Below are 15,653 nucleotides of genomic sequence, written 5' to 3'. Positions count from 1 at the left end.
AACTTGAAGATCCAAGACTCAAAAGTCTAGATCTTCCATAAGTATACAAAGTTATATTTAAAGAAAACTTATTTACATGTTCTTGAACCTTTAAGTTATCTTTTAGTTCCAAGAGATATGAGATCAAGACTAACTTGTAGTACTTGACCAACAACAACCTAAATCATAAAATTAAAGTGCAAGTAACACTAAATAAACAAGTAAAAGGTTCATGGTTTGTTCATACTTTTAAAGATTCAACCAAGGTTTGATCTTTAAGTAAAGTAAACTTTAAGTTTACTTCAAGAACTACAAGTATGATTTTAATCAACACATGAACTTGCAATCTTTAAAGAAAGAATATGTAGAACCTAAACTAGAGAGTTTAGTTCTTGAATGTTCTTGTTAATACAAGATAAAGTGATGAACAAACTAGTGAGTTTGATTCATAATAACATGTAAGTAACTAACTAACAAAGACAAGTAACTAACAACAATGAACAACAAGTATCAAACAACAAATAATGATGATGATTAGAGGTGAATATAATTCAGTTTTTGGCCAAGAAAGAAGAGAGAAAATATGTTTTGTTACTTACAATTTTTAGAAAGAAAGGAGAGAAAAATGATAGCAAGTATGTGTGTGTGTTTTTGAGAGAGAAATCAAGTAAGTAAGTAATGAATAAAATGAAACCAAAACTCTCCCCATATGCTTGAGAACCCACGGTTCAGCAGCCCAAAAGAGGATGGGTTTTGTTCACAAGTTAATGCAAGGTAAAGCCTTCAAAAGTTGGGTAAAGAATGGTTGTTTATGGGAAAGAACAAGCAACAAGATTCTTAATGAAATAACTAACTAGTTAATCCTCAAAGTGATACTTACATGTGTAACATGGGCTAGTTAGGTCCATATAAGATGTAGGGTGGGCTTCTAAAGTCCAATAACACTAGTAAAGGCCCAAGTTCAAATAAAAGCCCAAGTATGTATGTAATTAACAAGTTAATCCAATTAAAAGCCCAAGTAACCAACTAACAACTTTAGTTAATTAAAATGATTAATAAACTTAATCATGAATGTAAATAATATCTAAAAATATTATTCGTGAAAGTTTCGGGTGTCACAAAGACGTTTCGGGCAATTAAAGTCAAGTTCGGGCAATCATGGCAACATGCAAATGTAATGACATACATTCGTTTAATCACACGTATTAATAATAATAATTATTAATAAATAAACGTTGGAAATTCCAGGGTCGTTACACGCGTGATGGCGGCTCGGGTAAGCATGAGGATTAGAGATCTTGGCTAGGTTGCTTTAGAAGATCTTGCTTTTGGACTCGATTAGGATTTGGGTAGCGTAGTCCCAAATCACCATGCTCGGTTTTGTTGGAAATTAAACTAGTCGGGTCGTGTATGTCCGTTCGGACAATTAATTAATGTATTAAATGTTTTAAGGTTTATTAAACCTTCTATTGTATTAAAGATGTTTATGGAAACACAATTGGGACCTAAAGCGTTATTTAAAACGTATTAAAAGGAAGAAAAAAAAAATTATGGGCCGGTTTTTAATACGGGTTGGGTCGTTACAGTAGTCCAATTTGGATGACTAACATTTATTTGGAAATGGAATTGCATGAAATACATGTGAAAAATATGAAGTTGGAAAAGGAATAGTTGTGCTACATTTGTTGGTATTGTTTTCACATGTAGTATTCACACAAGGATGCTTCATTATAAATAGGTGTTTCATGTAGAAGGTGAAGATCATCCACAAAAATGTAATCACAAAGGAAAAACACAGTTGATCGATAATATCAACGGAGAGTGTGTATTTGTGAGGTTGAGAGTTTTATTCTTGTAAGGAGTGTAAAAGAGTGTACGAGAAACTTAGATTTTATGCTAAAATCTATGGTGCTTGGGTTTGAGTTTAACTCATAGTGTACTTTTTCTTGTACCGGGTTCTTTTATATTATAAGAATAAAGGAGACTCTTGGGGTGGACGTAGGCAGGGTTTTGCCGAACCACGTTAAATCGCCGTGTTATCAGTTACTTTATTTGCTTTCTATTATTTCTCGTAAGTTTGTCTCAAACAAATTATATCCCCGCTTCCGCTGGTGTGGGTGCGCTAGGCAAATTGTCATAACAGTCCCAATCAGGGAAGTTTTGAGGTTTAGGCATTATTTACCGACTGTGTCGGATGATCAATGTGGTTGGTATGCAGATAATGTCGAATCTATAGATCATCTTTTGTTACATGCTTGTGGTCGTTTAATATTTGAATAGCTTCGTTCAAATGGTGGAATATTTGGTGGGTGATGCCTTTGTCGATTTTGTATTGCTAGAAATGATTGTTGCTTTAAAGTGTCGATTTTGTTGGGTGATGCCTTCGTCAATTTTGTTCAAATGGTGGAATATTTGGATTGTTGCATGTTGTTATGAGTGTCGATTTTGTTTAAATGGTGGAATATTTGGATTGTGAGGTTAATGTACCTTGTCTGCTTTTGTATGTTTCCTTTAGTTTTGTTTATAGTTTATAAAGTAGGCAAGGGCGAGTCTACATAGTGATTCGTGAGGTCACGTGACACCTTTAGTTTGAAAATTATTAGTAGAAAATATACTCTAAATTGTATAGGATACCACTAAATTTAACTGGATGACCCCGTATCTTTTCCGAATTTATATTTTTTTTCTTTAAAATATATAGGACATCACTATATTTTACTACTCGGACTCAATATATTTTTCGAACTTATAGTTTTTTGAAAGTAGACAACTACTAAAATAACATTCAAATATAACTAGTACTGAAAAAAAATTCAGGACCCCATTGAGTTTGCATCCTGAAATCGTCATTGAAAATGAGCTTGTATGTTTTATGATTTTGAGTAAGTGGACAAGTTGAAGTTGTGATGTGGTCCAACGGTTGTTGGCCTGCCTCCTTTAGGGGAGGTCAGGAGTTCGACCCTCGTTGGCTACATATTAAAAATCCAATTTCATCCTTGTCATGAAGTATCTATCCATGACACCTTTTTTATATCGTTTGGGGGTAAAGGGGAGGGGGGTTTTACTTGGCCGTGCCCTTGGATCGGTTTCAAGGTTTCCTCTCGGGCAGCGATGAGGGCGGGATTATTATCGCTGCATCGGTATAGTCGAAACGGGAGATGATTGCAATGGTGGTTTAGTCCCCTCGGGTGATCCTAATCGCTGTTAAAAAACAATGTTTTCACTTTTTCCTGAAAAATTATCTTATATATAATTTCAAATTTTTTGCTAGTTTAAAAAAGTTATAAATACGTATCAGTTGCCTACTTTTAAGATGTTATGTTTCTTATGAATATGGATCGGAATTTTAGTGACCCGTTAACATTATACATATAATTTTTCTTATCTTAATTTTTAGTAATTTTTTTTTTCTAAGATAGGAATTTTTTTCGCTTTATGGGCAACCTAAACTTATCACGGATGAATTTAATTATTTCGGTTTCATGAAATCGAACTCAGGACCTCCACATAGAAAGAGTAAGCTCTAACTATTTTACAAGCACGAAGGTGGTTGAGATAACAAACTTTATCACGACAACAAAAGTTAAAAAATTAAAGAGTGAAAGCAACATGAACATTGAAACTTATAAGTTGTATAGATTTTTTCTTTATTATTAAGTTGTACTGTATATATTACATTTAGATTACACAGTAAAAGTGTAGAAACTAATTAAATTCTGATATGTCAACTATATTTTCCCAGGTTTACAAAGGTTGATTTGATCTGATAATTAGCCAATTAGGGTACATAACAAACCAAAAATAATGAAAAAATGAGGGGCATTCCGAGAATCGAACTCGGGACCTCTCGCACCCAAAGCGAGAATCATACCACTAGACCAAATGCCCAACTTGACATCGAAGTTCAATCTAATATAGATCAATAAGATATGCATTAAATATGGTGTGTTTGCAACTGTTACGGAGTATTTTGCTATTAAAACTTGAGAACTTTTAGTGAAGAATTCTTTTATGTATCTCAAACCTAGTCTTTTGATTTAGTACAAACCTAGAAGCTCTTTTTACACGATCATGACTCTAATAGCTATACAAAAATCTTTTCCGACAAGCTTTACGAGCAAGAATCATTTTAGAACTTTACAAGCAAGTTCCTCCCAACACTTTCAGTAACATTGATTATAATTTTTTTCGATATACTTTACTCATGTAGAATGATTTGATTGTATTTATTAATATCATTTCAAATATGAAGAGCATTATTGTTTAACTTGTGATATATAGGGTAAAAAATCACTATGTTACCATGTTTAGACCACTTGTAGTGGTTGGGGGCGTGGGTTGAGGGCGTGAGTTGTTTTTTGATGACTAGGAAGTATGGGTTATGTTTGTGGAGTAGTGGTGGTGTGGGTTTACGGTGTGGGTTGAGAGTATCGTAATGATGTGTTAAAATATAATTGGTTTAAATATTAAAAGGGGATAAAAATAACATTTTTAAAATAAAAAAAAATTGGCAACGGACGTTGCTTGGCAACGGACAAAGGTAGCATAACCCATCCCACGCATTGATTATGGTGTTGGTTGGGTGCCACGTGGGCTTGCAACGCCCTCTTACCAAACCGATACAACAAGTCTTAGGGTCGATTTCAGACCACCCACATCCATACACAACGACAAGCAGATAAAACAATTCTTGCTCACTTCGCTCATAATCCTATACAGGCTATTTAAGCCTCGTCACCTTGTCTAAGGCCTCATATTCATCTTTACTCGCACCTTCAAGGAAAGGCCAACTAGAATGGCCCTTGTGCTCCAATTTGAGATCAATTTGGGATAGCTTGAAGACCTTCGAGTACAAGAATGGAAAGTAGCTGAAATAGTATCATACTATGAGTATTAACATCATTAAGTTAAAATGAGTAACTCGTTTTCATCCCTCTCATATAGCAACTCACAAGCCCCAACACAATTTTATTCCCGAGTACATACATAATGAGTATCAAGGTGGTAAAACTCGCGACTCGAGGAGAACTCGGCAGGAGGTTTTTGAGGAGTTCTCGGCGACTCGGGGAGAACTCGGATGTTGACTTTCGTTGACTTTTTAGTTTTTTTAATATATTTTATATATATTTAAGTTTAGAATAATGATTTATTAACTTATAGAGCCCATATATGTTGGTCTCATCTCATTTATTTGTATTTTTAACTCTTTCTTAACTTTTTTTCCTTAAATTCCGACCACTAACTTCCAATTTCAGCCATGAAATTTCATTTTCAGCCCCCCAAGAATATGAAAAAGGTGAGAAACAAAAAAAAATGAAAATTTTGCAGGCTTGACCGACGTTGACCAAGGTTTACCGAGTTTTGACCGAGTTTGTGGCCGATTTCTCGTTTTCTCCATTCTGCCAATTTTTCCCCGAGTACTCGGCCGAGTTGAGTTTTGCAACCATGATGAGTATATACATAATTTTCAACCCTAGACTTAGAATCCACAATCTCATGTTTAGTGGGGCGCCTTAATACTGCTAGGCCAATGACCATGTTTTCATCCCTAATTAAATAAATATTTCATAAAAGTTATGACTCATGACCCTAGTCTTACACATTCCTTTTATAAAAGTGATTTACACTTGCAGTTATGTGCCAAATGCTCTATGCTTTGAAGATTGACTGCTATTTTACAGCTCTTGCAAATTGAAGTAAAACAATTTCAAGATATCCACCAACATGATTCATGAACTAAGTTGAAAGATATGTAGTTTCACAATTTAAGCGAAAGCATTAGCAATTTAGCATTGCTCTAGTCTAGAATCCGGTTACACTGTGAGGAGTTTGGGTAGGAAACGACTACTTGGGAGGGTGATATCAGCCTTATTCACCAGAAACCCAAGAATACTACCGATTATATGTTCATGTAGCATAGAAGGAAACTATATGATAAGCCACCTACATTTTTGCAGGTGAAGCTTATAATCAAGAAGGATAGTGAAGTAATCACATCTTTGAGTTCAATTTACTCGATTTCTTATGTTTCTCACCTATCCATTCGCGATTCTCAATCGTTTAAAGATGTAAAAAGTGTTTTAGAATTGGATTCATAACTCATATTCTATTGTTTTTCATTATCCATTTCAGATTTGAAGATTACTAATATGCATAACTGCATAAGGCATTATGACCACAAGTAATTCACAGTTTCCCATTGAGTTGATTTGATATATGCCAGAATTATGTAATATAATTTTAATTAGTGAATGCTTAAAATAGTCTTAACAAAATCTAACATAAGTTTCATTCATATAGATAAGATATACTTTCACAGCTCAATTGAACAAATTATCCTTAATCAAATTACGGCATGAATTGGAAACTGATTAACTAATAACAGACACATTGCAATCGCATTTAACAAGTATCAAAAACAAAAAATGTTTACCACAAATTTCATGATCTCTAAACAATCGAAATTTTAGCTCCAGCTTCTTCAAGCTGTTTCTTCGCATCTTCAGCTTCATCTTTTGAAACACCTTCTTTAAATTTCTTTGGTAGTCCTTCAATCAGCTCTTTCGCTTCTTTGAGCGCTAAGCTCGTTAAAGCCCTAACTGCTTTAATCGTCGCAATTCTCGCGTTACTCGGAACTTCATCAATTACAACATCGAATTCCGTCTTCTCTTCCACAGCTACCGGCGCTTCCGCTCCGGCGCCACCAGGTGCGGCGACGACGGCAGCCGGAGCGAACGAAGCGGCAGTGACTCCGAGCTTGTCCTGTAAGTATTCGACGAGTGTTTGTGCTTGAGCTAGAGTTAGGTTGGATATTTCATCGCCTAGTTGAACGACTTTCTCATCGGTGGCAACGGCGGCGACTGGACGGAGGAAAGTTGAGCGGTGAGTGAGTCTAGTGGTACGAATGGGGAATTCTAGGGTTTGTTTGGGGGAAATGAGTGATGGAAGAGCGGTGGCGCGTGGAGCGTTGGAGAAGGAGCGTAGAGTGACTGTAGAGAGTGTTGAAGACGCCATTAGAGCTTAAGCTTTCGAGAGACTATGCGAAGAAGAAAATGGAAATGTGGAGATGACAAGATAAGGGGATTGAGAAATTGGTTGGTTTTTTAGATAAACAAACTGATGAGAAATACGTATATCAATTTGATTTTTTGTTTATTTACATAAAGCTCCCTGATATTTAATTTAATTTTATTGCTAAAAGCATCTCTCACTTTATAATTTCTTTCACTTTGAATTCAATTCTAAAGGAACCTCCTAACACATAAGGGTGGTCAGTATTTGGTTTGAAACCGTTTAACCCGAAAATCAAACCGGAAACAAACCGAAAAAAACTGAAACCGAATTTAAAAAACGGTTTTTGGATCGAGTAAAATCGAAGCCGAATTTGAATTCGGTTTTCGGTTTTGAAAATTATGAATTCGGTTAAACCGAATTCAAAAGTTTTAATATATATGTTTTAATGTCATTATATCTTGGGATCCAATCCTTGATTATTTAATAGTATGTCATTGTTTTAGGTTGTTTATAAAACGCACAATTAAACTACCACGACTTTGAATTTTTTCATGATTTTCGATTTTAACTGAAAACGAACCGAATTCGAATTCGAGTTCGGTTTTCGGTTTCGGTTCGGTTTTCATTTGAATTCGGTTTTCGGTTCGGTTTTCAGTTTTGCCCAAAAACAAATTCAAAACCGAATACACCGAACCGAATACATCGAACAAACCGAAAACCGAACCGATGAAAACCCCTACGAACACGTGCCAATTATGAATGAAAGGTTATACCGATAGTAGCTTGTATATACGGTGCTAATTACAGATGTCTTCAATATTATGGTTTTGGGTAAAACTCGTTTTTCAAATAAACAGAGTTTTAGTAGTACGTTACATAATTGGAGTGACGAGTACGACGTATATAATTGGAGTGTGGAGACAATACGGTTTGAAAACAAGATGGTTCAAAACCGGTACATAAAATGATAGACTTGAATTTAATGATGTAAGCCAGAATTTGGGTTTAATTTCAACTCAATTTGGAACACGAAAGCCCGTGAGCTTGCCTATTTCACCCAATGTCACCATGTGTTATGTGATGGAAAAATACACAATAGCAAATTGTTCATCTCTTGCTGATTCTAATTGCTACATCTTGCTAGGTGTAAAACAATATCATGTAAGTAGAATCGTCACTTAATACGTCGTCATCTGTTTAGCACTCGTCTATACAAATAGGTTTCGTAAAACACTTGGTAGTAACTTGCGATCTTGGGGGTGAATAAATGGGCCACTACGAAAAAAATGATGGGTAATTATATCAAGTTGACAAGAAATTATATATATATAATATAACACACCATTAAAGCAATAACATACATTTCAGCATTTGATCCCACCAGGGGAGGCCCAGAGGGAGAACAAAGTGATCGAATGCTCATGGCCCAGAATTGTTAGGGCCCCGTTTTTTTATATATACAGACTTAATCGGAGATTTGAGATGAGGGGAACTAGTGAAACACAAATAAAGCAGCGAAGACAAATCACAATAGTCCCAAAAACATCAATCAAAGACCTCAGAAAAAAAGAAATCAAAGTCCACTAACATTCTAACAAGGCCAAAAGGGCCTTTTTATTAAATAGTTTATATTATTCGTTAGGGCTCAGTGACCTTTTTTCCCACCTCGTTCTAAGCTCTTAAATTCTCGGGACCGGCCATGACTAACACCAAACTCTTCAAGCTTCAAGCATATAACAAATCCATATGTAGCATTCAGGACATAAAGTAAAGTAACATACCGTACCTTAGCTGTACCCGAGCATATGTTTGAGTGAAGAGATAACCCATATCACTGTGTACGTAATTTTCGTTACATATAACGTGTTCTTGTTATAATATATAAATATATATATATAAATGGATAGTCAATTATTGATACACAAAAGTAATATTATTGTATTACCTAAACTTGTGATATTTTTGCTATAAATAGCCATGAATGCAAGCATTAAACTTGCACCATTTCTCACACTTACAAAGTGTTTCTTTCTTTCTCTCCATTATCATCTTTGTTCTTACACTTCATTATTAGTATTCTAAATCAAGAATCAAATCACTAAAGGTAGTTATAAGCCTACTGAATTATAACATCAAGAATCAAACCACTAAAGGTAGTTATAAGCCTACTGAATTATAGCACGTTATCAGCACGATAATCTTAATACTAATTATGGTTGGCTCTGCCACCTAAATGATATATGGTCGGTTATACCACCTGAATAATATATGGTCGACACTGTCGTCTAATTATCATTTATGTTACTAACATTTATATTTCTATTATCTAACATTTATATGGCCGACACTGTCGCCTAATTATCATTTATGTTACTAACATTTATATTTCTATTATCTAACATTTATATGGCCGACACTGTCGCCTAATTATCATTTATGTTTACTAATATTTATATTTATGTTATATAACATTTATTAATGATTGCTTACATATGGTCGACACTGTCACCTACTTATCATTTATGTTATATTAAATTTATGTTTAATGTTTATATACTTATGAATATAAAGTGACTATAATTTATCATGTTGTTTGTTTTAATAGAAAATGTCGAATCTGGAAAAGCTTAATTTACTCCTTTAGAATCAACTGGAAACAACTACATGCCATGGGTTATAAAAGTAAAAATGCATCTTAAATCAATGGGCATTCTTGAAGCCATAAATGAAAACAACACTTGTTCTGAAAAAGAACAAGCAACGGCATGTTGCTTTATTCATCAACATATTGATGAATGCTTACAAAATAATTATGTGACTATAGAAGATCCCCATGTTTTATGGGAAGGTCTCAAAAGCAGATTCAATAATCAAAGAGAAATTTTACTTCCAGCTGCTATGGAACAATGGAGAACATTAAGGTTCCAAGACTTTAAGAAAGTAAATGAATATAGCTCAGCTCTGTATAATACATGTTCACAACTTAAATTCTGTGGACATGAAATAAGTGATGCAGACATGATGGAGAAAACTTTCTCCACAATGAATGCTGCAAACATCACAGTGCAAAGAAATTTGAGAATGCTAAAGTTCAAAACATATCCTGAACTTAATTCATATCTCTTAGTTGCAGAGCAAAATGATGAGCTATTAATGAAAAATCAGCAATCCCGTCCTACTGGTACACTTGCAATCCCTGAAGCAAATACTGCAAATAATTATAAACAGGGACAAGGACGCGGGCAAGGTCGTGGTTATAATAACCATCACCATCATCATGCCAAAAGCCATAACTATGGTAGAAACCATCCTTATGGTAATGGTAATGGGCGAGGACGTGGTCGTGGTCGTGGCCATGGTGGTCAAAGAAATAATAATCCACGAAAATATAAATATCAACCACAAAACAAGCCCACTAAACAAGATGTTGAAGAAAATTCTTCTAAAAATTCTGAAGAATCTTGCTACAGATGTGGTAGAATGGGCCACTGGGCTAATACTTGCCGAACATCTAAACATCTTGTTAAGATGTATCAGGATTCGCTGAAAGATAAAGAAAAGGAAGTAAACTTTGTGGATAACGTCGATCCAACAGTCACTGAGAAACCATCTGATTTATATGAAGATTTCTTGAATGTTTAAGTTGTGTGTCTTTCGAAAAATAAACGATTTAATATCGTCTGTCTTTGTCATTATGTTTGCTAAATGTTTCAGTACTATCTATTTGCGTTTAAAATATTGTGTAATATTAATGTACTCACTATTTATTTCTTATATATGAAGTTCAATATGAATTTTGCTGGAATACAACATCAATCAAGTGGTGGAAATCTCTGTATAGCAGACAGTGGAACTACACACACTATACTTAAATCCGAGAAATATTTTATTGATCTAAAACCAACGGAAGGAACTATACATACAATATCAGGACCTGCTAACTTGATAAAAGGGATAGGAAAGGCAAATTTCATACTACCAAATGGTACAAAATTTTTAATAAATGATGCCTTATTTTCTCCCAAGTCAAGCAGAAATTTATTGAGTTTCTCCGACATATACCTTAACGGGTATGATTATCAGTCAGTGACAACAGAAAATGAGAAATATTTAAGTATCACTGACAAGAGTCATGTGGTTGAAAAACTGCCAAGACTTAGTTCTGGATTACATTATACACATATAAATGTACCAGAAATACATATGGTAGTTAACGAAAAATATATTGATCCTGGTGTATTCAGTTTATGGCATAACAGATTAGGCCATCCAGGATCAACAATGATGAAAAGGATTATTGAATGTACTCATGGACATCCACTAAAGGATAGAAAAATCCATCATGATACAATGGTTCCATGTACATCTTGCTCTCTTGGAAAATTGATAACTAGACCCTCACCACTTAAGGTTGAGAAAGAATCACCAATGTTTCTTGAAAGAATTCAAGGTGATATATGTGGACCAATTCATCCACCATGTGGACCATTTAGATATTTCATGGTTCTAATAGACGCATCTAGCAGATGGTCTCATGTTTGTCTGTTATCAAGCCGTAATGTGGCATTTGCAAAATTTCTTGCCCAAATTATTAAATTGAGAGCTCATTTTCCTGATTACACCATTAAAAGGGTGAGACTTGATAATGCTAGTGAATTTACATCTCAAGCATTTAATGACTATTGCATGTCTATAGGAATTGTTGTTGAACATTCTGTTGCTCATGTGCATACACAAAATGGTTTAGCCGAGTCATTGATTAAACGTTTACAGTTAATCGCTAGACCATTGATAATGAGAACAAAACTCCCTGTATCCATATGGGGTCATGCAATTTTACATGCTGCTGCATTGATTCGCATCAGACCAAGTGCAAGTCATAAATATTCCCCCCTACAACTTGCTTTTGGTCAAGAGCCAAATATTTCCCATCTTAGAACATTTGGTTGTGCAGTGTATGTTCCAATTGCGACACCACAACGTACAAAAATGGGTCCTCAAAGGAGGTTGGGAATATATGTTGGATATGAAACATCTTCAATATTAAGGTATATTGAACCTATGACAGGTGACGTTTTTACAGCACGATTTGCTGATTGTCATTTTAATGAAACATTGTTCCCTAGATTAGGGGGAGAAATGAAAAATAAAGAAAATGATGTTTCATGGTGTGAACCTCAATTAAAGTATCTTGATCCTCGCACAAAAGAATGCAAGACAGAAGTTCAAAAGATAATGCATATACAAGAACTTGCAAATCAATTGCCTGATGCATTTACAGATACAAAAACGGTGACAAAATCATATATACCAGCAGTAAATACTCCAGCTCGAATTGAAATTCCAAAAGCTGGCAATAACGTCACTCATGAATCTTTGCCACGTCAGAAACGTGGAAGACCAATTGGTTCAAAGGATAAAAATCCTCGAAAAAGAAAATCAGCTGATAATGAAGTAAAAGAAAGTGTTCAAGAAGAACCACAAATCAGTACTCCTACTGCAGAGGAGATTGATGATGTCAATACAGAAATTGCAATCAATTATGCATATTCAAAAATATTATGGAACCGAAATGAAATGAAAAATCTTGATGAGAAATTTTCATTTAATGTTGCATATGACATCATGAATAATGATGATGATCCAGAACCAACATCTATGGTTGAATGTCAAAATAGACATGATTGGGCTCAATGGAAAGAAGCAATACGAGCTGAATTAGAATCACTCAATAAAAGAAAAGTTTTCGGATCCATCATTCTCACTCCTAAAGATGTGAAACCTGTAGGATACAGATGGATTTTTGTCCGAAAAAGAAATGAGAAAAATGAAGTTACAAGGTATAAAGCTAGACTTGTAGCTCAAGGTTTTTCTCAAAGACCGGGAATTGATTATGAAGAAACTTATTCCCCTGTTATGGATGCAATTACTTTTAGATACTTAATCAGCCTGGCAGTTTCTAAAAATTTAGAAATGCATCTCATGGATGTTGTGACTGCTTATCTATATGGATCACTTGATAGTGATATATATATGAAGGTACCTGAAGGATTTAAGGTACCAGAAGCATCAAATGCAAAACCCAAAGAAATGTATTCGATTAAATTACAAAGATCTTTATATGGGTTAAAACAATCGGGACGTATGTGGTATAACCGATTAAGTGATTACTTGATAAGCAAAGGGTATACAAATAACCTTACTTGCCCTTGTGTTTTCATTAAGAAAACAACATCCGGATATGTAATCATAGCTGTTTATGTTGATGATCTTAACATCATAGGTACAAATAAAGAGATCCATGAAGCCATTCAACTTCTAAAGAAAGAATTTGAAATGAAAGATCTCGGAAAAACCAAGTATTGCCTTGGTTTACAAATTGAGCATATGCCTAATGGTTTACTTGTACATCAAACAACATATACTGAAAAGATTTTGAAACGTTTCAATATGGACAAGGCAAAACCATTAAGTACTCCTATGGTTGTTAGATCACTCAATGTTGAAACTGATCCATTTCGTCCATGTGAAGATCATGAAGATATTCTTGGACCAGAAGTACCATATCTTAGTGCAATTGGAGCTCTTATGTATCTTACAAATTGTACAAGACCTGACATTTCTTTTGCAGTTAATTTGTTGGCAAGGTTCAGCTCTGCTCCTACCAAAAGACACTGGAATGGGATCAAACACATATTTCGATACCTTCGAGGAACTACTGATTTAGGATTATTTTATTCTAACGAATCAAAACAAGATTTGGTTGGTTATGCTGATGCAGGTTATTTATCTGATCCACATAAAGCTAAATCTCAAACTGGATATGTATTCCTAAATGGAGGTACTGCAATATCATGGCATTCTCAAAAAAAAACACTTGTTGCTACATCATCAAATCATGCCGAAGTGATTGCATTACATGAAGCTACTCGGGAATGTTTTTGGTTGAGATCAATGACACAAATCATTACTGATTCTTGTGGACTAGAACGCGATAAAAGTCCAACAATTATCTATGAAGATAATGCAGCTTGCATAGCACAGATGAAAGAAGGGTATATCAAAAGTGACCGAACCAAACACATACCTCCTAGATTCTTCTCATACACTCAAAATCTCATTAAGGACAACGAGATTGAAATGAGATATGTTCAATCCAGTAAAAACTCTGCTGATCTTTTCACGAAAGCACTTCCAACTGCTATTTTCAGAACACACGTTCATAACATTGGCATGAGACATGTTCAAAAGATGTAACAACCGAAGCGATGTCTACTTGAGGGGGAGTCAACTCCATGCTGCACTCTTTTTCCCTTAGCTAAAGTTTTTCCCACTGGGTTTTCTTTAGCAAGGTTTTTAACGAGGCAGTAACTTACAGTTGATCTTCAACAAACAAAATTGCTATCCAAGGGGGAGTGTTATAATATATAAATATATATATATATATATAAATGGATAGTCAATTATTGATACACAAAAGTAATATTATTGTATTACCTAAACTTGTGATATTTTTGCTATAAATAGCCATGAATGCAAGCATTAAACTTGCACCATTTCTCACACTTACAAAGTGTTTCTTTCTTTCTCTCCATTATCATCTTTGTTCTTACACTTCATTATTAGTATTCTAAATCAAGAATCAAATCACTAAAGGTAGTTATAAGCCTACTGAATTATAACATCAAGAATCAAACCACTAAAGGTAGTTATAAGCCTACTGAATTATAACAGTTCTTTCTTTCTAAAAGTTCTTTATTAAAACGGAGCCCTTTTTCAAGCTCCACTGCTTTATATACTTTATTTTCTAATTAGTTTTATTTGAGGTTATAAAAATGCACCAAATGCATGTTTATTCTCCCATTGAAATGAAACAAAAAAGGTGATGTCTGAGAATGAGAACCAGTTTCAGTACCCAATCACCTGTTGTAATGATAAGAGCTCTGTAGCTAATGCTTTCCCCTATAACCTCATTCGAGTACTAAGAATCAATTCAATTCCTGAATAAGCTAGTAACACAATATATGAGCAACAAAATGATAGGGAAAAAACAACTTTTTAATGATATTTTTTTGTGGTTAAGCCGGCGATGATAGGTGAATATGGTAATTGGTGTAAAGGTACTCGTTGTTAACCATACAATGATAATATGTATAATCTCAAGAATGAGAAATTTTATATACAAATCAACCATATTACAAAGAACTTGATAACAAAAAATGATTCTTTATTTGCTGATCAATAAAACTAAACATGTTCTCCTTGTACCACTTTAGTGATAACCTCTCTTCATTTGCACCTACTCAATTAACAAAGTAAATACATAACTTATAGTCAAACCATTCACAGTTCGTAAGACACAGGCAAAAATAGTCGAAACAATCACAGTTCGTAAAACACGTGCAAGCAAAACAAAAAACACCTGAAGTGCAAGAGAGTAAACCAAACATCATCAACGATGAATTTTAACAAATTCACTACAAAGTAATAAAAAAAAAAAGTTAAAAAGGGGACATGGGAGGGGAGTACTTGTAAATCCAAAGTAAGGAGAGGGGTCATTATGTAACTAAATGAAACTAGAAGGGCCTGTACTACACAATAGTCCTCAATTTAGCTACCTTTCGTCACTTATATTTCTGGATAAATTCGAAAACCAAAGT

General features: G+C 34.4%; 1 protein-coding gene and 1 non-coding gene across 2 annotated transcripts; both read right to left on the bottom strand.

Annotated features, from left to right (window-relative positions):
- Nucleotides 1–3,795: 3,795 nt before the first annotated feature.
- On the bottom strand, nucleotides 3,796–3,867 carry TRNAP-UGG (transfer RNA proline (anticodon UGG)). Its single transcript has one exon. It is a non-coding gene; the product is annotated as a tRNA-Pro (tRNA).
- Nucleotides 3,868–6,245: 2,378 nt separating this feature from the next.
- On the bottom strand, nucleotides 6,246–7,071 carry LOC139896295 (large ribosomal subunit protein bL12c-like). The gene has a single exon (XM_071878891.1). The coding sequence runs from the start codon at nucleotides 6,991–6,993 to the stop codon at nucleotides 6,430–6,432; it is 564 nt and encodes a 187-aa protein (XP_071734992.1). The 5' UTR covers nucleotides 6,994–7,071; the 3' UTR covers nucleotides 6,246–6,429.
- Nucleotides 7,072–15,653: the final 8,582 nt, after the last annotated feature.

Source organism: Rutidosis leptorrhynchoides, chromosome 3 (genome assembly GCF_046630445.1).
Source record: "Rutidosis leptorrhynchoides isolate AG116_Rl617_1_P2 chromosome 3, CSIRO_AGI_Rlap_v1, whole genome shotgun sequence".
Taxonomy (NCBI): domain Eukaryota; kingdom Viridiplantae; phylum Streptophyta; class Magnoliopsida; order Asterales; family Asteraceae; genus Rutidosis; species Rutidosis leptorrhynchoides.
The sequence above is the reverse complement of the archived record's forward strand: the minus strand, read 5'-3'. Positions and strand labels throughout refer to the sequence as shown.